Here is a 23,395-nt window from a genome sequence, read left to right on the forward strand (position 1 = left end):
ATAAAAACACTAGCCATAAATTTGTTACATAGTCTGTGGGTAATTCTGCAGGTTGTGGGTTTGAGTCCAGCCTGGGGTTATGGAGTGCATGTCCTTGGGCAAGACACTTTATCATCAATTGCTTCTCTCCACCCAGGAGTAAATGGGTACAGTGTACTTGTACAGGGTAGAGATGGTTACTGTAACTTGTTTTAGCTGCTTTGTCAAAAAAATGGGAGCTGAGCAGGGGTAATAATGATGTACATGTAGTGCCTTCAGCGTACATGCTCTTTGTGCCAACAAAATAAATTTGCAAGGCAACTGGGCCTGGTCCTTTGAGAAACATTGCTTTTACCAAATATATGAGCTTTGCATTAATGAAGCAAAGCAAAATGTCCAAATTAACTGTGTATCATTTGTAATAAAGCAACCAATACATGAACCGCAATAACATAATTGCCAAGACCGTTCCTTTAGTTGTCATATAATTTTCCCTAAAGAGAACAATGTTACTATCTATGCGTTTCTCTCCAGTTTCAGTGGCATGATGATGAAACGTGACTGAGAATATTTCTATTTCCCCGGATTGGATGCCAGTCCGTTTCTCTCCAGCTAATGCCGGTACCCGTTTGTACTCCTGGGTAGAAAGAGGCAGGTGAACGTGAAGTGGCATGCCCAAGGACACAACATACGGCCAGCAGCTGTAAATTGAAGCCCTTACCCCCTGATCAGTAGTCAAGAACCCGAACCTAAGCCACACTTCCTAAATGTGACTGGTGACATACTCTGGGGTCCTTCATAGACCAATTTGTCTAAGGACAATCAATCATTATCAACACAATCTCCACATTGGTGGTTTGGAATGACCAACCTTTTTAATCTGAAAAGAAACAGAGCTCCTTTTTTAAGGACACATTCGTTCAAGGCATATAAGTAACAAAAATATAGTTAACGAAAACACTGGTGCTGGCACAACTTCTAAATATTGGTAAAACTTGGGTCTCTTAACATTTTAAATGATCTAAAAGTGGTGGGCAGCCATGTTAGTCAGGCAGAACGAATAGAAAAGTAAGGTAGCACTTTAAATGACTAACTAGAGTGAAAGTGTGCATAAGCTTTTGTAGCTACAACTACTTCATTAGGGGCCAATTTCACGGCGCTGCTAAGCACAACAATTTGCTTAGCACAAAAAAGTCTGGCTTATAAAAGCAGGTTACCAGCCAAAACTCCACGTGACGTATGTTGCTCATGATTAGTATTCAACTGTTGTTTGCTTAGCATGAAAATCACATGGAGTTTTGGCTGATAACCTGCTTTTATAAGCCAGACTTTTTTTGTGCTAAGCAAATTTTTGTGCTTAACAGCGCTGTGAAATTGGGCCCTGCAGATGCAATGAAAAAGGACATCATCATACACGATGACGAATCAATGATGAAAGTGTGCTTATTATGCTCACATGTAGTTACTCATTTCAACTGCTACTTTCCTTTTTCAATTTAAATGATAAAGACTAAAATAAAAACCAAAATACTTCGGACTGAAGATGTCAACACTTCAGACAGTTCTGAGAAAAAGCATGGCATTTGTGCACAAGTATGGTGATACTTGAGTGCCATTTCTGCTGCTTGCCCAGCAAGGTGAATTTTCTCTGGAAATAGTTTATTGTTTTTGTGTACATTTGAATGTACATGTAAGGCCACAAAAAAAATAAGTCGGTCTCTGGTCAGCGCACGCGTCGATTTTAATCATGCATGTCAATCTCTTTTTTTCCAAAATGTTCCGCTGTAGCTCCAACAGCGCCCTCTATTGCCGCACCTCCTCAATTTTTTTTTATCAAAGAGCACCAAGGAATGGGAAATTGCACCAAGGCAAATGATCGAGAGCACCAAGGCAAATTATGGAGGACACCAATGTACATGAGGACACCAAAAAAGCAAAATAGTACCCCACCTTGTCTGTACAATCCAAGCTTGAAGAAAAAAAAAAAAAGCAAGCCACATCCCCGCGTCAATTCCGGAACTTTGGTCTGACCAGAGACCGAATATTTTTTTGGGGGGCCTAATATTGGTTATGTGTACTCATCACAGAAGCGCACACGATGCGTCCTTTTTTTACATTTGGGTTGCCATGAGTAGGCCACTGTTCCTGCAGAGTCAATAAATTGACTTCAGTTCAACTGCACGGCACACAAAGTTCAAATGCACTGTTCAGTTCCTTCACACTTACGGTACATGCCCACTGTTACAAAAATATGTACACAAGCTAATGGGCCTGGAAGTGTGATAGTTAATAAATACTGACTGCTTCGGGTGGCCTAGCCTCCCGAGGTGATCCATATAGCATTTTGTTTTCCTGAGGCGTTGCCAACAGAATGCAATGTTTTATTGATAACCAGGGAGGCTAGTTTTATCACATGAGTTGAAGCAGTCAATATTTGTTTTATAACGCCTCACCCACAGATTCCGCTTGATTTTAAAGGGACACTAGGTCATGGAACAGCCCAATTGGGCTACAAAACGCACTTTGAACGAGATGATAATAATCGGAAATAACTTTTAAGAGTACGATATAAACGTCCACACAACTATCCTTTCAAAACTGGACGTTTTTGTGTTATTCCTGTATTATGCGTGCGAGAACGAATTTCGGGGTCCACTTTTGCGACCCCATAAATTCGAGCTGTTTGGATGCTAGTTGTGATTTCATTCGTATGCGTAAAGTGTTCGCCTTTTGCGGACGTTGAAGAAACCACAATTTTTTGCATTGGTGATTGGTCACCGCGCGCTGTTCCCGAGACACACAACGTGTATAGCGTACATGAGAACGACACGAAAAACGTATTCGTACTCCGTCATGTCCAATGTAAACAAACAGGTTTTTTCCGTCTTTTCTCGGGAACAGTAAGACATTAGGTTGGTTTCCTTTCAACCAGATGTTTGAAATAGGCTAAGTAAACAATCCAAAACATAACATTTTCGGGGATTTCAGGACCTAGTGCCCCTTTAAGAGATAACTGATTAATTTAATTAAAATCTAAGTAAAATGTACTTCTATTTCAAAATGAAGTTAGTTGAAACTTTTACTTTCATTTTTCCTAATTACCCCTTACTGGAATGTTTGAACTCAACTCAGCGCGTGGGAACGATACACGCAATGCGCACACATGTACGCACACCTCTGGTTGCTATGCATGACCATACCAGGTCATGGGGAACACAATCTTTCCAATGAGAACCCAAAGAAATTTGAGGTCACCCGAGTAGTGGCATAGTCTAGCCCATCACTAGTTCCCGTTAGTTATCACAAATTAATCCCAGTCCCAATTCAACTCACAAGCTATTCCAATGAGCTTTGACAAAGGCATTCCTTTGTTACTGTGCATCCACTGTTACTCGTGAAGGGACTCGTGATTTACTTGTGACTGGAGTTGTGATGGACATGCATGACATGTGATGGACGCAACTAAATCCCTGCATCTGAGCCCATGATAAAGACGATGGGAATAAGAGAACGTGGGTGTCAAGACAGCACCCTCTTGTGGCTCCTGTCAGTTGCTACGTGATGCCCTTAGCAGTCTCGCCACCAAACCCATTAAAAATAACCAGTGTAGAAAATATTGGAGTTTGTATAAAACAAATAAGGTTTTTTTTTTTTTTTAATTCAAACCTCGGCTTTGCCGCCAATTTCGGCTTCACCTCTGGTTTCACAAACATTTAGCATCTATAGACCATTATCATGTTGCAGCCTTCTTAATTTTTCCCAATTAAATCAATGTAACCAAAGAGCGAGGCTGGAAGGAAAATAGTCTGCTTCCTTATGCACAAAAATATTATCATTCAGTGCTGTTATTGGTCTACAGGGAACATGACTGAAATGGTGGCGGCATGATAAAGGTCTATTCGCTCTTTTCACACTTCCGCCATGGGCATGCAGAGCCTCGATCTTGAAACTTTACACAACAGATATAGCCGGTTCAGTGATTCCCGTGTCGGGGTTCAGATCACTGAACCGCCTATTTTTATTGTGTAAAGTTGCCAGATCGAGGCTGTGCATGCCCAATGGCGGAGTGTGAAAAGAGCAAATTGCGAAAACCAAATGGGAGTAACTCTAAACTTGACCTCATATTATAGGACTTTAAGCACAACATGGACCAATAACGAGCTGGAAACCCCCAAAGTCAATCTCCTTGAAGCCAAAGCTGAGACAAAGCCGAGTTTTTCATAAAACCTCGGCAATGTCAACGGTATTTCAGTGGTATCCTGCAGAGGGAAGTCAAGGTCAAAGTTCATCGTGATCATTTTCTGAGTTCTCCCCACTGTTGTACATCCTTACTAATCCCGGGGCTTGCGTCTCGATGTCTTTCATATTGCAAGAGTAGACCTCGTCCAAGTCGACTTGATTGTTCTTGTCTCGGTCTAAGATCGTAAACATCTGCAAGTGGGAATTGAGAACCAGGAGAAAGGTCTTACTTGTATTGAGGTTAGGAGAAATTATGCTTTATTTCATTGGTTAGATTCGATGCACAGAACGCTGTTAGGGAATAAAACCACCAATCATGTATTGACAAGGTTTTCTTATTCACGCGTGTGAAAGTCTACATAATTACTTGCTGTTTCATGAGAGGGTACTATTTGGGTACAAATGGAAAGAAAAGGTATTGCACAAGTTTAACTGATTGTACCCAACTGGTTGAAAACAGTCACTTGATTGATTTTGACTGAAAGGACTAATCGGTACAGAATGTATGTTTGCATAGGAGTGTTAATATTCAGCAAATGTCACATCTATCCACTATGGTTAAGAGGCTAAATAGATGTAGAATATAGTCTGTGGTGCAGACAGTGCATGCTCTCACTAAGTTGGAGAGCTAAGGAGTATATTCATAATAGAATTAAAACCACAGTCAACTGCAAGCTGGACTGGTATTACAACAATCATAATTTCCTAGTAAAAAAAAAAAGAGTTCAAACTCACTTTTAATGATTCTTGGTCCATTATTTCAAATTCGTCGGCAAGTTTCGGAAGGTCTTGAATTTTAAGAACCGATTCTTCAAGTTCATCAATGAAGTTTGCTATTTCACCTCTGAAATTGAAAAAAAAATGGAGAAAACATTGGAAAACAGAAGCAGCCTTGACCGTTTAGTACAATTTAAAAACACATTGCACACTGACTATTAAAACTACAAATGAAAAACAGTTTACGGATTATAACACTGTCAAAGATCCTACCTAATTCAAACACAAAGTACACCAGAGTTCAGGTCAAGTTCACTTTATATATAACATCACAAGCTCATCACAAGTCAAATCGCAAGCTCATCACAAGTCTGATCACAAGCCCAACACAAGTCCACCACAAGCCAAATCACAAGCTCATCACAAGTCAAATCACAAGCTCATCACAAGTCAAATCACAAGCTCATCACAAGTCAAATCACAAGCTCATCACAAGTCAAATCACAAGCTCATCACAAGTCAAATCACAAGCTCATCACAAGTCAAATCACAAGTCAAATCACAAGCTCATCACAAGTCAAATCACAAGCTCATCACAAGTCAAATCACAAGCTCATCACAAGTCAAATCACAAGCTCATTACAAGTCAAATCACAAGCTCATCACAAGTACGATCACAAGCCAATCAGAAACAGAATCACAAGCTCATCACAAGTCAAGCACAAGTAAGGTCACAAGAATAGGGGACACATGACCAAGAACAAAAGATACCATTGTCACAGGTCACTTTCACAGCTTGTGATCCCGTTTGTGACCGAATGGCTTGTTGTGATAAACTTGTGAGGGACTTGTAAGAACTTGATTACACGTCTGCTTTGCATGGGTCATGTCGCATATATCAAGTACAAGAACGGACACAATTAACAGATGATGAACAATGACTATGGCAGTACATGTATCACACGTCCCACCTGAGTTGTTCCAAGTCGGAGGTCAGCTGAAACTGGCCCAGCGGCTCAAATTCGGGCAGCTGGCCCTTGGCCATGCAGTCGTTGTAGTTGAAGCGCAAGAGATGCACAAACCATATGTTGATGGCTAGGCTGCGGCCTGCCGCAGACCGGACTTGGTGGAACCATCTGCGATTGAGGGATTCCACAGGTTAAACAAAGTTTGGGTACAAATATAAAATATAATAAAAATGTGGTGTTTATATAGCACTCTATCCCAAAGGCATGAACGGTCTCTAAGCGCTTCACAATTATTACCCCTGTTCATCAGGCCAGTAGACCAGGTTTTAGCAGCAGCTTGAGAACAGCGCAATTAGTCTCTACCTTCACAGGTGCCCATTTATACTCCTGGGTGGAGAGAGGCAATTGTAGTGAAGTGTCTCGCCCAAGAAAACAAGTACCATGTTCCCCGTCAGAGTTTGAATAACCCATTTATAACAGCACGTGAGTCGGACACCGTAACAATTGGACCACAGCACATCAAAAAGGTTTGAACTTATACTGAAGGAAACAAAAAAAACTGTACCTGTAGGGAATGAAGAAACAATCGCCTGGCTGCATGGTGACGTTATACCACGGCACCTGGCCAAGCCCTGGATATTCATACATGTCAACATGATCCACGTCCACACTGCTAAAGGAGCCGTCTGGATGGTCCATAAAGACACTGTTCTTCTCATTCTGTGAAAACACAAGAGCCATTACAAACGTCTGACCGGAACAGCAATGTCAATTCTGGGCTGTCATAGTACACTACCCATACAAAAATGGATCCCTCCTGCCTGTCCATCAATGCGCATTGACGAATTAGATCAGGGTCCATTTCATGGCACTGCGTAGCAGTTAGCAGAAAACTTGTGCTTACTACAGCAAAAACTTGTGCTAACGTTAAGCACTATTTCAAGGCATGGATGTGCTAACAGTTGCGCGCCCATGGAGATTTCTATTGTTACATCACTGATTTACAAATGTAAGCAACTTTTTCCTCTAGGGTTAAGGGTGCCTTTTGCTGTGCTTACTGTCTCTATGAAATAGACAGAGGCTGTGTTAGCAGAAAATCCTGTTTTTAATAGCACCATGAAATAAGGCCCTGGACTTTTTGTCAGGTAACCATGGTTGCTTGGGCAAACTCTGGCTATGGCTGGATTTAACACATGGGTCTGTGTAGTTTCCAGTCGTAGCCAAGTATTTCGGACACAGCTTTTGTCACCAGCAGTGTGAGAAACGTAAATGTACGCAAAGCAAAGGTGGGAAGGGTTAACATGGCCAAATCGGGAACGGTCTATCTGACTTGGCAAATCTGTTTCTGTTCAGACAAAATATGGTCAACGGTGGTGATATCGGATCTTTCTTTCACCCTCTCTCCTTGTGTTTCAAGAGGTTCACGAATCATCAAATAAACAAACCAGTGGCAATCGCATTTTTTTTCAATTTTCAATCTGTTTAGGACTGAACAGAGAAAATGCTTAGAATGTTATTGCAATCGCAGGTAAACAGCTACACTAACTCAGCCATCGAGTCCTACGTTTGCAGTCTCCAAACCTGCATGCGCACTGGCTATAGGGGCTTTTGACTGGTGCCCCCCGAGACTGCCAACATGGGGATGGATGGCTCAGTTGGTAGAGCACTAAAACGGCAATCCGGAGGTTGCAGGATAGAATCCAGCCCCACTCACCATCTTTGTACGATCAAATATTGAAATGTTTGTTGACATCTGCTCAGAGAGAAGATTAGGGAATCTGTCATCTCTTGATCAACACCCTGACAGAGTGATATCAAGTCCAAAAAAAATCATTGTTCTCATCACAGCAGATGAAGAAAACATTAAGTTTCATGGGGGGGGGGGAGACAAACCCAAGTCCAATTATGATTGCAGTGCTTGCCTTTATCCCCCGATAAAGGGATAAAGTGCTGACTCTGGGTCACTGGCTATAAAAAAATGAGACATTGGAGTTCACCAACGCCCATCAATCAGTGGGGATCGGGAAAGAATGTCGCAACCTGACGCTTCTTCAGTGGTTGTGTACAAAGTCTATGGAGAGTCAAGAACATTTTGTAAGTATTTCCTAACAAAAACTGGAAATGTTTCTCAGTCTCAGATTCTTGTCTTACCATCATTTTTGCAATGACTGACCTTTATTGAGATGATACATGCATATATGAAGAAAAAAGCAGCATCAGGTTGCAACATTCTTTCCGGGGTTCATACACATTACCTTGTCTACTAGGAAGAACTCCTTCTGTCCGTCCATTACACAGTTGATGTTGTCCACCGCATCAAAGTGTAAGACTGACTTGGTGTTGCCGCTGCTGAACCATATGACAGCATCCTGTAGGCGCTCCGTGAAACCGCCACACAGGAGGCATCTCAGCAGTTCTACCTCGTCTTAAGCAGCAAGGTGAGAGAACAAGGGGCAATCATTTTGTAGCCTAGGAAAGAGTGGTAGTCAGGTTGGCGTAGCAGTACTTTCCTCGCCTTCCACCGCTGTGACCTGGGTTCGAATCCTGCCTGGGCCAATATGTGGATTGGGTTTTCAGTCCCTACCTGATTACGTAGGTTTTTCCCAGAATATTCTTCTGGGCTTTTCCTCCCGCCTCTAAAACTGTAACTTCTTCTCATTGTCTTCTCTCCACAGGTTTCTTCAGGCTTGCGAGCTACAGTGCCTAGGGCGCTTTTGAGGAATCCTTGGTTTCATTACCAGAAATGATTAATAATAATAATAATAATAATCATGTGATGGAGGGCCACTCAGATTATAGTGAAGTGAAGAATTGGGTGGAGTCTGAGAGAAGACTAAAATGATGAGAGTTTATTCACCTTGTACACATGTACAAAATGTACTTTGCTCTGTTAAATATATAAAAAACGACAGTCAGTTCGGGCATAAGTCGCCCAGGCTGATTAACCCTCACCCAAATGTGGTCGAAATAAAACACCAGCAAGGCTGGTAGTATGACGAGGTGTACTTTGCAAATGCTAACACTCAGAGTTGAATAAAAATGAAGGTGTGGTCACTCTGCTCAAGAGCAAGTGGATGAGTGCCCCAAGCAATGCCTTGCTGCAACATGCAAGTTTGCCATGCAGCACGCAATGCAGCTCAAAAGAATGCAAAGTAACAATACACTAGAATTTCAGATGTGCTGGAATGTGCCTGTTGAAAGCAGTTAGTTATGTCAGAAAGTGCTTGCTAGATGCAACAATGTAAGCAAACAAGCGAGGGCTTCACTACAGAGGGAGCTACATTTTATCTTTGAATAACGGCTCATCCTAATGTTTAGCCTATGTGGTAGTCATATTACGATTCCAGTGGAATCTCGGTAAGTAAAAAACCTCAGAGAAATTGGCTCCAATTTTGCGTCATGCACTAACTAATTGACTGACAACATATTTTACCTGCCATTTCTGTAGGCACGCTGGCTACCATGTAGATATCCCCTTGTTGGTACTCTTCTACGAACTCATCAAGTCGCATGGTCCACAGACCCCGGGAACGATTCTCCTTCTTTCCTTCTTCAACTTCAACTTCCAGATCTCCAAACTGAGTCCTGATAAGGCAAAAAAAAAAAATATTCCGTCTCTGGTCAGACCAAAGTTCCGGAATTGACGCGGCCACGCGGCTTTTTTTTTTTTCCTTTTTTTTTTTCTTCAAGCTTGGATTGTACAGACAAGGTGGGGTACTATTTTGCTTTTTTGGTGTCCTCATGTACATTGGTGTCCTCCATAATTTGCCTTGGTGCTTTCGATCATTTGCCTTGGTGCGATTTCCCATTCCTTGGTGCTCTTTGGTAAAAAAAATTGAGGAGGTGCGGAAATAGAGGGCGCTGTTGGAGTTACCGCGGAACATTTTGGGAAAAAAAAGATCGACACGCATGATTAAAATCGACGCGCGCGCTGACCAGAGACCGACTTATTTTTTTTTTGGCCTAACAAAGGTTTTTTGGTCAAACATGTATAACTTTTCCTTTGTTTTTGAAAGGCATGCACATACGCCCTAAAGTATGATGTACATGTAGCAAAGATAATTTGTCTAGTTATTTATATTGGGCTTTGGCCTTCGCGGACAGATTTATAAACACTGGGATTTATTGTCAGTGCTGTCCGAGGGTTTGCGAGGAAGAAATTCATTGTTTACTTGGATGGGAGTGGTCAAGTCCCACCCGAATATATACATTATAAATTTACAAAGTGTTAGTATTTTACTAAGCCTTTTCGCATGTCAACACACATGCCTACATGTATCATGATTCACGATTAAGACCCCGTTCCCACTTGATCCACCAATTGGGGTATCTGATCCACCTTTTGCCAAATTGCCGGATCAGATCCCCCAATTGGTGGATCAGATCCGGCAATTGTGTGTAGTGGGAACGCTAACCGTTATAAGGTGGATCAGGATCAGATCCACCTTTTCTGATCCACCTCTGGACCAGGATACAGATCCCCCAATTGGTGGATCAGATCCGGCAATTGCCGGATCACGATCAGATGGGAACGCAAAAGGTGGATCTGATCCGGCAATTTGACCTGTTAACATCCGCCCGGTGCACGAGTGGCGCGAAAATGTTGCGGTCTCATAACGAAGAAACACGTTTTCAGGCGTGTAGCTCATGTGAACATTTCCAGCGTATACAACATGCACAATAAACAACCGCTGAACTACGGGCTAGCACCGCGCATGCAAAAGCGCACGTGGTATCCTAAAACTACACTTATAGGCCTTATTTTTGTTGCGTGTTCGTCCATTACTAAACCTTTTTCATTCCTGAAATTTTACTTATTTTTCCATCCATTAATGACTCTGAGTCCGCACTCACCAAAAGACTTCACTTTGGCACAGAATCATGGAAAAGCTTACGAGTATGCGATTAGAATAGTGCCGATAACGCGGTACGTACGGAGGTGACAAATCTGAAGTATTGATTATAGAAAATTGGAAAATGATGTCGTAGTACATCATGTGACCGTTTCTAACCAATGAGAAGCTTCAGAACCAGGGAATCCCTTATCGATGCATTGGTTTCTGCCGTGATGTCACACAATGAGCGACTCTGTTGGATTTCACCTGTTAATTTATGCACGCACGGATCCTCTACGGATCCGTGATTTATGTTGGTGAATTCGCGTAATTTTTGTCTGTAAATTCTGATAGTGCTGTTTGAAAACTGACCCATCCTGGCCTAGCATGCAACCATGCAACAATGGCACTCCCACAGAGCGCGCGTAATTCCGAACTCAGTGACCTTTCGGACCCAACATTTCCGTACGAAAAGGTGGATCAAGCATAAGTGGGAACGCGACTTGCGGTTTCGTTGCGGTAAGATAACGATCACACCAAAATGCCGGATCTTGATCCACCTTTTTCCAATTCAAGTGGGAACGCGGTGTTAGTTTTGAGAGATAAACATCAGTTCGCCATAGCGTGAAAAATCACAGGGGGCCGGGGGGGGGGGGGGGGGGGGGTACCAACTTAATAACAGAAAAGTTCTTGTTTTCAAGTAAAAGGAAATTTTTTGATAATTTTTTCACAGCACCATGATTTACATGTACAATGTTACCCCTAGAACTATGGGTATTACACGTAATACCCATAGATGGGCATATCAACGCCAACATGCTGTATACTCTACGAATAATATGGAAGTGAGTTTTGGATCTCCAAACTGAGTCCTAATAACAATTTTTTTGTCAAACATGTCATGTCAAATAGCAACATGTAGGCCTATAACTTTTCCTTTGTATTGAAAGCTTTTCCTTTTTATTTGAAAGGCATGCTTTAAATAGCTATCTACAGTTTAGTATGACGTAGCAAAGATCTTTTGTCTCATCATATGACATTTTATATCAGGCTTTGCCCTTCGCGGATATATATATTATAAACACTATGATTTAAAGTCAGTATTGTCTGAGGGTTTGCGAGAAAAAAATCTCAGATGGGAGTAGTCAATTTATTTATAAATTTACAAAGTGTAAAAATATTCAACACGCATGCATACATCATGATTCACGATTTAGTTTTGAGAGAAAAAACATCAGTTCGCCATAGCATGGAAAATCATGGGGGGGGGGGGGGGTACCAACAAAATAACAGACAAGTTCTTGTTTTCATGCAATTTTTTGATTTTTCTTTTACGGCACCATGATTTACATGTACAATCATGACAATGTAAGATATGCTTAGTATGCTCCAACTTTTGAGCGAACAAACGTTTCCATCTTCTTATTTATTAAATAACAAATTGCAGAATGCTGATCAGTTACCATGTCCGCCATAAACATAAAATTGTGTGTGTTCATCTGCTTAGTTTTTTCCCGAAACTAAATCGTCGAATCTGAAGTGATCGCGTGTAGTTGAAGTTTGGAAAAGGCTTTAAAAAATGTAAAATACAGAGTTAAAAATACGTTGGTGAAAAGGCAAAAATCTTAACATCTGCCCAACACAAATTCCACTTGTCTTACTGCCCGTTTTAGGCTACAAAAGTCACTTGACATTGTTTTCTGGCAATAAATTATGGTGGAAAGGGTAAAACTAATGGCAATTTCATAATTTCCTTTAGTTTAAAACATGCACTGCGTACCTTCCTTCCTCCATGCTTAAAATGATCTCCTTGAGTTAATGAAATTAAGTTCATAGATGAACTAAATTTGTTAATAATGGTTAAGATCCCACAACAGTTAAATACAAAAAAAGGTTCCAAGGCCAAATCACATTTTTCATATTTTGTAGCTGAATTACAAAAAGAGCATGGAGGAAAAAAAGTAAACACATTCATCACTCCACAAAATACCTCAAGTATTCATCATTCCAAAGTCGGAAAGTCTTCATATTTCTTGCAGCTCCTTTCATCAACAACGGCCGCCCCTTTCGCACATAATCTTCGAAGAAAACTCCGGGCTCGGGAACAACATCCACCGTGTCGACGCCGGGCTCGGCCACCCGGTGCCACCCGAGCGGTTTCAGGTGACCCGCTGGTGGTAGCTCGGCGTGCTCGGTGCTCGAAAACGCCAACAAATACACCACAAAAACAACAACGTTGAATGACAAAAATACGCCGGGAATCGCCCCAGTTGATGAGCGCATTGTCCATTCACGTATATTCATTCTTTCTTTGGATTTGGTAACGAAAGTAAGGTAGAATTTTGTACATTTTTCACACGGAATTGCAGACGACTATCAACCCACGGCAGCCGCATTATGTACTAAAGCATTGTGGGTATCCAAGTGCATTATGGGTGTCACGTGACACCTGACGCGGTAGTAGATGGACAACTTCACCGAGCGAGCTGCATTCTAAAGTCTGCATTTTCATTGTGTAAAAACCAAGTTAATCCTCAATTATTTAATTCCGATTCTTCATTATATAGGTCAGGTAAGAATTGTATGCATCCTCTCAATCTGAAAATGTTCCATTATCTAATGAAGTTGTATAGTTCCTAGCTGTGCTTTTGTGCATGATAAAATTGAGTGACACAGTATATAAATCATCACTGATCATAGCTTGCACAAAAAAAATGCATTGTGGGAGTAGCCTAATCAGAAATAAATAAAAGATCATGGCAATGGTACTTTTTTTGTATATTTCACATTAATGCGCTTGCACAGTTTTGTTTGACAATTAGGCCTAATTTGGCGTAATTATTATTCGTGCTGAATTCACGCTGAATTCACACATGTTTATTCTGTTATATAAAGTGAAGGAAATCAGTCCCAAACAGCAGTGCAGCATGTATCGATCATGGGCGTCGCCAGGATTTTTTTCTAGAGGGAGGCAAAGCCCATATTTCTCAAAAAAAATACCCTATTTTCCAACATTTCCCTGATTTTGATTGATCATTTTTTTGTGGGTTGGCAGGGACATTTGCCCCCCCCCCCCAACCCATTAAATTAACAACAATATGATTTTGTGCCTCTTCTTTTTTTTCCTTTCTCGTTTTCTCTTTTTCTCTTTTGTTTTGGTGCTCAAGTCCAGGGGGGGGGGGGGGGGGGCAAGTACCCCACCCCCTTGCCTGCCCCCCTTGCAACGCCCATGGTATCGATCAATCATTGTGAACCTGCCAGTCCCCGAATGTTTTCGCTATTCCTGCCAACTCTCACGCATTGAGCGCGTGAGCCTCAAACGTAATTATTCCCACGCTCTCACGCCCGCATTGGATTTCTTACGCTAACTGATAACGTAGGCCTATGTTCCTCAATACTTCCCCAACCGTAACCCTATAACCATGGTCTGATCGAGTGTCACCCGTTATCCACGGATCAAGAGCCAATTAAGTCTCCTGTATGTCAAATCATGCAGAATGTATGCGATCTCGAGCCTCAGCCAATCGGAGTCAAGTTTACTAAATCGTGACGTCATTCCATTCCCAAATCAGGACTTAAGGTATGTTGGTCAATTCGAGTGCAGTGTTTTGTAACAACAGCCATCAGGCACGTATCGCGTAACATAATAAAGAGCATGTGACCTAAGGCTATAATGACGCTAGGCTATAATGACGCGACAACGGTGAATGACCGTTAGCGTTAAAATAGAAAGCACCTGCGGATTGGTCAAAATCTAGAGGTCAAGATGGCTTTCGCCATGATGGTCTAGTACAGGGTCTTACTGGGTCTAGTCATACATCAAATTTTACGATCCGAACGCGTACATGTATACATGTTCCTGTAGCATATAGTGAGCTAGAAGATGTATTCGAGATTACATGTAGATAAATGTGGGACTTGCCAACATGGAGATTGTGAATACAGTCGACTCTCCTTATAACAAACTCGTTCGGACCTAGCCAAATTGTTTGTTATATCAGAATTTTGTATTAAGAGGAACATCAGTCCCATTCATTGTGCACATAAATGCACAGTCCGGACCAAGGCTTTATGTTTGTTATAACCAGAATTTTGTATTAACAGAGTTTGTACTAACGAGAGTCGACTGTATAAGGAATTTAAGACTGGCTCATGAAACCAGTCAGTACGAGTACTAGTAGAATATCAGCAGATATGTCTTGTACCTAGACTATTCTCCTGTACATTCCCTCCATAGTTCATATTTTTTGTTGGACATGTGCCAGCCAGTCTGATCTTGTGGTTCAGAGATAAAGGTTGTTGGTGGGCACAAGGTTGAAGAATACTAAATTTTCAGTGAGAATAAACCTAGCTGTTGAAATTAAATCCAGACCTAGGTACAGTGTAGCTATAACTGTGTCTGTTTTAGACTTAATTGGCATCCTGTGTAGGATAAAGGTGAGTATATATTGCCTGCAGCCTTGTGTCATTAATTCTTTTGGGTTTACACTGAAACCTCAAATTTTACAGCATATTTTAGGCCACATCACTGGCAATTGGAAGACTCCAGCTGGATATGGGCGATTAATGTTCAAAGATCATGCCATTTTTGTTGTGGTCATGTACAATCACAGGGGGTAGGGCCTATTTCAACAGAGTTTTATGTTCAGGTTACAATGGCATTCTGGAATAATGTATGGCTCAACATGTTCAAGTTCTGCTTGTTTCAGAGAATATCAAATCATGCAGGGCCTACATTAATTAGCCCCATAAATGTGGCCAATTTACTGGACTACCTCCGTAAATAAAGGCCACGCTTTATTCCACCCTGTACAAAAACATGTAGAACTTTGTCAAATTTTGATTTTCACATTTAGGCTTAGTTTGTAGTTTATTTTTGCTTTAGAAGCATATATACTCACCCTCTTTATCCTGTTTATAGGTTAATCAGAAAGTGCTGCCTTTTTCAGATGTCTCTTTTTCGTGAAATTTCCAGATTGGTTTGCACACGTTTGCGTATCAAAATTTCAATATGAAATTTCACGAAAATTAAGATTTTAAGATTTGTGTTAGTAATGTGTTGTACACGACCCATCTGAGTGACTTGACCTTTAGAGAACATGCATCAAGGCACCATGAAGATGGGCTGTATTCATGTAAATCGATGTTAAATTTCCTCTCGTATCTAATTGAGCTGCCCTGTCTGAAGGCAATGGTAATTTAAAGGTTATAATCTCTGTAACAAAATTTTGTTATAACACAAAATTGTTACTTGTCATTGCAAATAAGACAGATAAAATGTTGTTATATTCTCAGTTTGAACTAAGAAATTTGAGCTGGCTTTATATGCAACAGTATTGGCTATATTTTATACACACAAGTGAGAAAATTGGGAATTTGGTTGAGGCTGTTTGTATCATGAGAGCCTTATATTGAATACAGTCTCTTTGGTTTAATTGTGGATGGAGCCTGAATTGTGCACCAAATATAACAATTAGTGGTTCATTGTGGATCAGGGTGCCACATCTTGCTAATGTACATGTACTGTACTGTACATGATGGACTGGTTATATTCCATGCATACACTCGCAGCCATTGTGGCAGCCTATAGCTTAAGCTTCCTTTGTTTGTGAAACTGCCATTGCCCCACAGTACTTTGTTCAGTTATAGCAAGCTACATGTACATGTATGTACATGCATGTCTGCTCTTACAGACCATATGTACATAGTCAATTCTGCCTGGTTGTTTGTCTCGTTTTCAACTATACTCTGTTTCAGTGCTGTTTTAGCTATGTATACACATATAGCTGATGCTTTAAGCTGTATTCATGTCATGGCTATAATTTATAATGTAAACTTTTTGTTTTCGTTGCATGCAGGAAATCCAGCAATAACCTGCAATTCATGGTTTGATCACCATCAACTTGACTGGATTGATTGTAGAAGTTGGCCTGAGGTGGGTATCAAATACATGTATGTCCAAATCTGTAACAGCCTCGTTGATCGATCTATAGCCTACATTTGGATTGAAGTTGATTGAGGAATTAGAACATGTGTCAAAAACTGATTGCCAAGAGCATATGCATGTACTCAGTGAATGTACAATGTAATATGTATGGCAATCAAACCATGCACATATAATCCAACTTGTAATTTAAGCCATGATCTGATATATGCCACATAATAGAGTTTATTTTTCAAAAACATATATTGGCTGGCCTACCACATGTACATGTTTTGTACATGTGTGGCATATGGTTTGAGAAACATGTTTTATTGACAAAAGTATTGTAAAGGCTTTTTTTTTTACTAGCTACTGCATAGATATTGTACAACTGTCTACATGAAGCAGCCATATTGTTGATGACCCTTTGACCTTTCAGGGTGATATCTGTGCATACTGCATGTATGATATGAATGCAGATATCGCAACTGGTGGAAATGAGTCAGTGCAAACGAAGGCTGCAGCATGGGCTTGCATGCAGCCAGACATTGACTCTTATTCAGAGGAAAGGCTCATAAAAAATGGATTCATGCTAGCACAATTTTACTCCTGGGTGGAGAGACGCAATAAGTCATAAACCTTGATACAAATGCAAGGTTTGTGGTAACACCCTGCAGTGTTTCTTCTGCCCATTCAAACGTGAGGTGGCCCACCTCGCTACTTTCAGTGACCACCTCGCTCAATTTTTGCCAATATCACCACCTCGCTGTGAAGATTGGCAAAAAAGGAAATATCAATTGAAAAATTTTCATTTTGTGTAATATATGATCATTTTCCTTTACCTCCATGTATCAAGAACTCACAATTTCGATGTGTTTTTTTAATCATCGCGCATTTTTGTGAGCGCTGCATTCTTTTCAGTTTGCAGACTGTAAATTTCGTTTCAATCATCAACTTGAATTACCACCTCGCTCAGTTCATTAGCCAGGGGAAACACTGACACCCTGTGATGAGTAATATCGCTTTTGAGTTGTGTGGTTTTGAGATGAGCCAGTGTGGTTCTGAGAAAAAGTTGATGTTTGGAACGGTGTGCTCTGTTTGTCATCAGGAGACTGTTGTACTCTTGCTGCATGCAGTTGTTTAGCAAGAGTACGGCAATCTCCTAATGACGAACAGAGTACAGTGCTCAAAATGACAATTAACAACTGGTTCTTCTCATAACCACACAACTCATTATATGAGACGCATTTTATTATTCACATGGTGTTACATCAAACCTTCCATTCAATTGTTCATGTCCGCCATGCAAACTTTTAAGTCTCATTTATCATAAAGCTGTTGTGCAATCCCAACATTAAACAATGTTAAGACTGAAGTTTGTTAATGTTGTGTATTATAGTTTTATTTGTCATCCACAACTGATTTTGAAAAGCATTTTGTGATGCACGCGCTGTTTGCTGGATTGTAAATAAATAAATGTTTGGAACTGAAAATGAACTGAATGAGTCTCCCTTCATCGAATGTCACATTTTGCATTAAATTTTATATAAATGAACTACTTGTACAGTACATATACAGTACATAGTGTATATTTTTGTACATTCTACATGTACACTGAAAGTTCTGTTATTTGCACAAAATAATTGAATGAATCAGTATAGCTCATTGTGTATTAAGGGGATGGCTGTTAGCAGCAGAAATTCACTCATTTGTTATGGTGGTCGTCTACTAACCCCTTGTAATTTATACTTTCTATTGTACATGCACTTGTACATTTATGCTTTACAATGTAGGTAACAAGTCTGTTTGGTCAAATGTGAAGAACAAAAAATATAAAGATAGAACAGTGATCACCGATAAAATGGAGCCAAATTTTTGGATGGTTGTCCGTCGTCAGAGCTGCATGGACAGCAATTACCACGTCAAGCTGGAATGCAGTAAATTCCACGATGATATTGTATGGAGTCAGCATATACGAGCTTGAAGATGATACGTTGCTCCACGCGTTTGCTTTCCTTGTTGGTCCCATGGCCAGCCCTGATGAAGGACACTAGAAAGGCCCTACCGTCCAAACATTTAGCTCCATTTCATCAGTGAGCTCTGCTTTATCTTTATTATTTTTGCTTCACAATATAAACTGTACATGTACATGTATGTACACATGTACATTTGCGTTACAGCTAGGTACGCACCTTTGAGCAAAAGCTGTTTCTTTTTTCCAAGCACATGCGCCCAGTTTCTCTGGTGTATGACCCAAAACCACAGTTCATAGAATTTTAAGCTAAGGCCAAAAAGAAAAATAGTTCTGCTTCCGACTATGGCATTAGAAAAAAAAAATTTGGCCAATTTTGTGTGTGTACGATCCTATGAAGGCATCTGTATTTAGTCAAGGGTACACATGTAAAAGGTAAAAATTGATGGTTTTGGGTGTTTTTTCCTCATTTTTCCAATAAAAAAATTAGGGTACGGGCTCTCAGAATAGGGTAGGTAGGGAAACCGGAAGCAGAACTATTTATTTTTGGCCTAAGTAGACAAGCTCTCCTATGCAAATGTACAATACATTGCATGTACGTGTTCATGTTGATCAGCTGTCAGCTCTTGAAAAGGTTGTGTACTGGCAATCAAACATATGCATATATACATGTATGAACATTAAGTGATATCATTGTGTTTTCTAATTTGTAAAGGAATAATCTCTTTTTCAGATTTTGCAGCATGGAGGACACAGCCCCTGATTTCCAAGATCTTCTTGCTGCTTTTGACATCCCAGACATGAGGGTCAAGATCAGTGAAGTTCGCTCCTTGGCCCCTGTCTCAACCTCTTCCCCCAATTCGACCACAAAGACGGTCACCACAAGCTCTTCAGCCACTGCTGCCAGCGTGAAACAAGAGCCAGGCTCATCAGGCGATGGCGATCAGACTCCCTGGCAGGATGCTGGCTTAGTTGACGGTAGGGCACAGGAGACAGAAGAAATGCAAGGGGTTCAAGCTCAAACCTCCCAGGAGGGGGACCTGCCATTTGAGAGTCCCTTAGCTGTTACGGGGCTGGAGACCGGTGCCCAGACCCTCCTGAATGGGCCAGTCACAAATGGCAACACCATGGGCAGTGTTGCAATGCCACATTTAGAGACACCCCCATCGTACCAGCACGCAAAAGTCTTCTCATCCACGCTCATGGCAAATTCCTGGGCAACTGCAGTCTCTGGAAATACAAACCCGCCAGTAAGCGTGGCTCCCAAACAAGCCAAAACAGACAAGCCCTCATTAGTGTTGGTTTCCCAGGTGAGAGGCACCAGACCGATTTCTTCTGCAGCAAGCACCAGGCCATCAGGTGTCATCACATCTCCCATCACCGTGTCTGTAAATGCAAATATGGTGAACAACAACAAGCACTCTAAGGCCCCTCCGTTGTTAATGGGCAATAACGTCCAATCTGCAGTCAATAGGGGCAAAACCTCTACAATAATCGTGGACCTTTCCAAATCCACTCAGGGACTTCAACCAATCACAGGATACCAGATATCGCAGGTCTCGGCTAAGGATCTTCTGAAGCGCATGAACCCTATCCCAAAGTTTGTGCCCAGTCCCAATTTCAACCAACCCAGGGCAGTGGTAGGGGTTAGAGATGCCAACTCTGTCAAGAAGAGGTACCCATGTGAGGAATGCGGGGACATCTTTCTGATCGAGTCCAGCCTGAAGTTACACATGGAGCGCCACAGTGTGCACATTGCCTTCAAATGCGTCCTTTGTGTCGGCAGCCGGTGCCTGGTATTCTACAACAAGTGTAGCTTCCATGCACATCTGCGTTATCACGGTCAACAAAACAAGGTGAAGATCAACTTTAACAGCGCATACATGAATGCCACAGTCTCCTCTCTGACGTACTCCAGGCCCTCGACCCCGGTGATTGTTTCGGTGTCAGATGCCATTAAGGTCTCTCGTGAAAGTGAGTCAATCAAAAGTAGCACTCCTGACAACCTACATGTAACCTTGTCGACCAAGGAAACGGAACCAACCAGGATAGCACAACCAACTAGCAAATCTGGCGGTGCCACTATTCTTGTAAGATCTGCTCCGGACGAATTAGGCATCAATGCTTGCCCGGTATGCTTAATAAGATTCACCTCCGAGTCAGCCCTTCAGTCCCACATGCAGCGCTACCTGCCAAACCAGGATGTAATATGTGATGCCTGCAAGATGACCCTTCCCAACAGGTGCCAGCTGAGGCTGCACAGCATCATGCACAGCAGCCTAACTGGCAAGTGGACATGCCCTGAATGTGCCAGACCTATTTCTTTGCTGAAAGCCTTCCACAACCACATATCCAACAACTGCATGCACTGGTACCGACAGGTGCGCGTGCAGTGCAAGCTGTGCTCCAGAATGGTCGGCGACTATGTCCAGCACTTAGACAAGGGGCATGAGATGCTGTTCTACAGGTGCGTGTCCTGCTCCATGGCATTCAAGAATCTCCCTGCTCTGAAAGACCATAGTGAACGGAAGCACAAGGTCCAGCCTGGTGCTCCTCTCTGCCGCATCATCTCCAAATGTCCCTTCTGCGAGACAGTCTTCATGCAGAAGCCGCTGCTGTTGGCTCACATAAAGATGCACATCCAGCAGGATGGAGCTGCCAAGAGCAGAGCCTGGGTCTACTGCTGTCCAAAGTGCTCCACCACCTTCAGCCACTTGACCAACTTCAGGAAGCACATGATCACGTCGCACCCCACTGTGAAGCACTTCCACTGTGACTTGTGTCGTCGTAATTTTCCAAGTTATGAGGACCTGGCTTTCCACTTTGAGACTGGGAAAAAGGGTGCTGGATCGCCAGCTTCGGTTTGCCTGGCTGCAAAGCTCCGCACTTTCAAGAAAAATCAAGGTCCCATGAACATTTGTAAAACGGTCACAATAAAACTGTCGGAGGCACCCAGTACATCTAAATCAACCAACGCCACCAAGTCGCCCAATGCATCCAAATCACCCAACGCATCCAAATCACCAAACACATCCATGTCTCCTGACGATGTAAAAAAAGAGGAGGAACCCTTGGGTAAACTCTATGTTAAGAAAACCCGAACTTGTCCAGGATGTAAGAAAAGTGGCAAAGTGGTCTCCTTTTCAAAAGGGGAGGAACTCAGAGCACACATGAGCAAAGCCCATCCAGAAATGAAAATGTCTTCGATCAATCCAGAGGCATGTTTCCGATATGTGACCATCAAGCCCAAGGACGACACCAGCAAGAATGCGGATGCCACACCAAGCCCCCACACTACAGAGAGCTCCAATAAGCGGAAGAGCAGCGGAGAGATGCCATACGACAGCCCCCAGCCAAAGAAGAAGTCCAAGTTTGTCCTCCCCAGTGAGTTCACCTGCGCCAAGATGGATTGCATTTTCCAATCCAAAGACCGGACCGAGTTCAAGACCCACATTCAGAGTCACCGTCATGCCCCGTCTCTCCCCCAGTGTGAGGAGTGTGGGATGTGCTTCCGAGTGGGGGCAGCGCTCAAGAGGCATCTTTTCATCCAGCACAGCATCAGGGAATTTGACACCTACATGAGGCTGCTTCGGGGAGCTAGCCCTTCACCTCCACCAGAGGAAACCACCTCAAGCCCGAAAGCAGTACAAGAGACCTCAGAACAGGTACATGTACTGCCACCAACATCCTCAGCTGGGGTTTCAGACAAACCCACTATCCTGGAGTGTCAGGTGTGCTACAAGACATTTCAAAATGAAGGGACCCTACGCACCCACATGCGAAACCATGGCATGGCGTTTATTCGCTCAAAACGCTCTATCAGTAGTGATTAAACAAAGAGATCCCTATGGAGTGTTCCAACATATTTTGTGAAACATTTGTAAATTTTTGAGCCTTGAACCTAGCAGTGTGCATAGATGATTAGGTCAACAAAATTGATCTGACTTGAAACTGATTTTTGTTCAGTGTGGGTAGGGTTTGGCATCAATTAAGTTAGGCCAGTTTCCATTTTGCTTCTGAGGTTCAGAATATAAGAAAACTGAGCAATACAAAAAAAGAAAAGGCAATCAACTGAACTCTTTTGAACATCTTGCACGAGTGAAAATGATCCACTGCGATAGCTTCAAGGGGCCAAGACCCGGGTCTGAGTGTACTGTAGTAATTCCTCAGGCACCTTCTGGCACAACTAAACGCACAAGTTAGGGTCAGTTATGGACAGTTCATTGAGTCAGATTATTGGTCTTATTTGATTGATTTGGATTCAGTTTCCATCTCTCTTTTGGATTTGATGACGAGAAAATTATATTTGCAGAGCAACTCAATGTCATATTTTTTGAGAAGATTTATTCTATCTCACCTCCACGCAACTGGTATTCTTCTATGAAAAACACACGTTTCACCTGGAAAAAACATTCTGGAACAAAATTTCAACGCACCAATGAATGCAAAAAATCCCAACTGTAGACCGTTTTAAGCCAACCCAACCCAGGCTAACTATTTTAAGACTGTCTAACTTCTAGACCGACTGACAGTGACAGCCGCAGAGCTTTAACTGTCTAACACGGCTGGACAGCCGGTTATTGCAATCCGTCCTTGGTCAACCGGACAAGGTTTGGGGGGGAGGGGCTTAATTTTTTGAGTTAATCTGACTTTAAAAGAAAAGAATTTGTTTGGAAACTTTTGAGTTGTTTTCCTTTTTTTGGGAGGGGGGGGGGGGGCAGGGGGACCTAGTATTTTGTCGGGTGCTACAAAACAGTATTGA

At 42.0% G+C, this 23,395-nt stretch overlaps 2 protein-coding genes across 3 annotated transcripts; one reads left to right on the plus strand and one right to left on the minus strand.

Moving 5' to 3' along the window:
• Window positions 1–2,912: 2,912 nt before the first annotated feature.
• LOC119745827 (bifunctional peptidase and arginyl-hydroxylase JMJD5-like) lies at window positions 2,913–13,298 on the minus strand. The gene is made up of 7 exons (XM_038222455.1): window positions 12,729–13,298; window positions 9,337–9,488; window positions 8,159–8,328; window positions 6,469–6,623; window positions 5,907–6,071; window positions 4,954–5,062; window positions 2,913–4,410 (listed from the first exon to the last, which is right to left on the minus strand). The coding sequence occupies exons 1-7, from the start codon at window positions 13,040–13,042 to the stop codon at window positions 4,258–4,260; spliced, it is 1,218 nt and encodes a 405-aa protein (XP_038078383.1). The 5' UTR covers window positions 13,043–13,298; the 3' UTR covers window positions 2,913–4,257.
• A 1,709-nt stretch (window positions 13,299–15,007) lies between these two features.
• Window positions 15,008–23,133, plus strand: LOC119745829 (zinc finger protein 687b-like). Of its 2 annotated transcripts, none has more exons than XM_038222459.1 (3): window positions 15,008–15,175; window positions 16,597–16,673; window positions 19,376–23,133. In XM_038222459.1, exon 3 carries the CDS (start codon window positions 19,377–19,379, stop codon window positions 22,464–22,466), a length of 3,090 nt encoding a protein of 1,029 aa, XP_038078387.1. In that variant the 5' UTR covers window positions 15,008–15,175; window positions 16,597–16,673; window position 19,376; the 3' UTR covers window positions 22,467–23,133. The 2 variants fall into 2 exon arrangements, with proteins under 2 accessions (XP_038078387.1, XP_038078386.1); XM_038222458.1 differs by having other exon boundaries at window positions 15,009–15,175; window positions 19,367–23,133.
• Window positions 23,134–23,395: the final 262 nt, after the last annotated feature.

This window comes from Patiria miniata, unplaced genomic scaffold (assembly GCF_015706575.1).
Source record: "Patiria miniata isolate m_02_andy unplaced genomic scaffold, ASM1570657v1 HiC_scaffold_7, whole genome shotgun sequence".
NCBI lineage: Eukaryota > Metazoa > Echinodermata > Asteroidea > Valvatida > Asterinidae > Patiria > Patiria miniata.

Coding starts and splice junctions, on each gene's coding strand:
- LOC119745827 (XM_038222455.1), bottom strand. CDS start 13,042: ATGAATATACGTGAATGGACAATGCGCTCATCAACTGGGGCGATTCCC. Junction 9,489..12,728: donor TGGAATGATGAATACTTGAG/GTATTTTGTGGA, acceptor TTGCCTTATCAG/GACTCAGTTTGGAGATCTGG. Junction 5,063..5,906: donor TCCGACTTGGAACAACTCAG/GTGGGACGTGTG, acceptor TTTCAATTTCAG/AGGTGAAATAGCAAACTTCA.
- LOC119745829 (XM_038222459.1), top strand. CDS start 19,377: ATGGAGGACACAGCCCCTGATTTCCAAGATCTTCTTGCTGCTTTTGAC.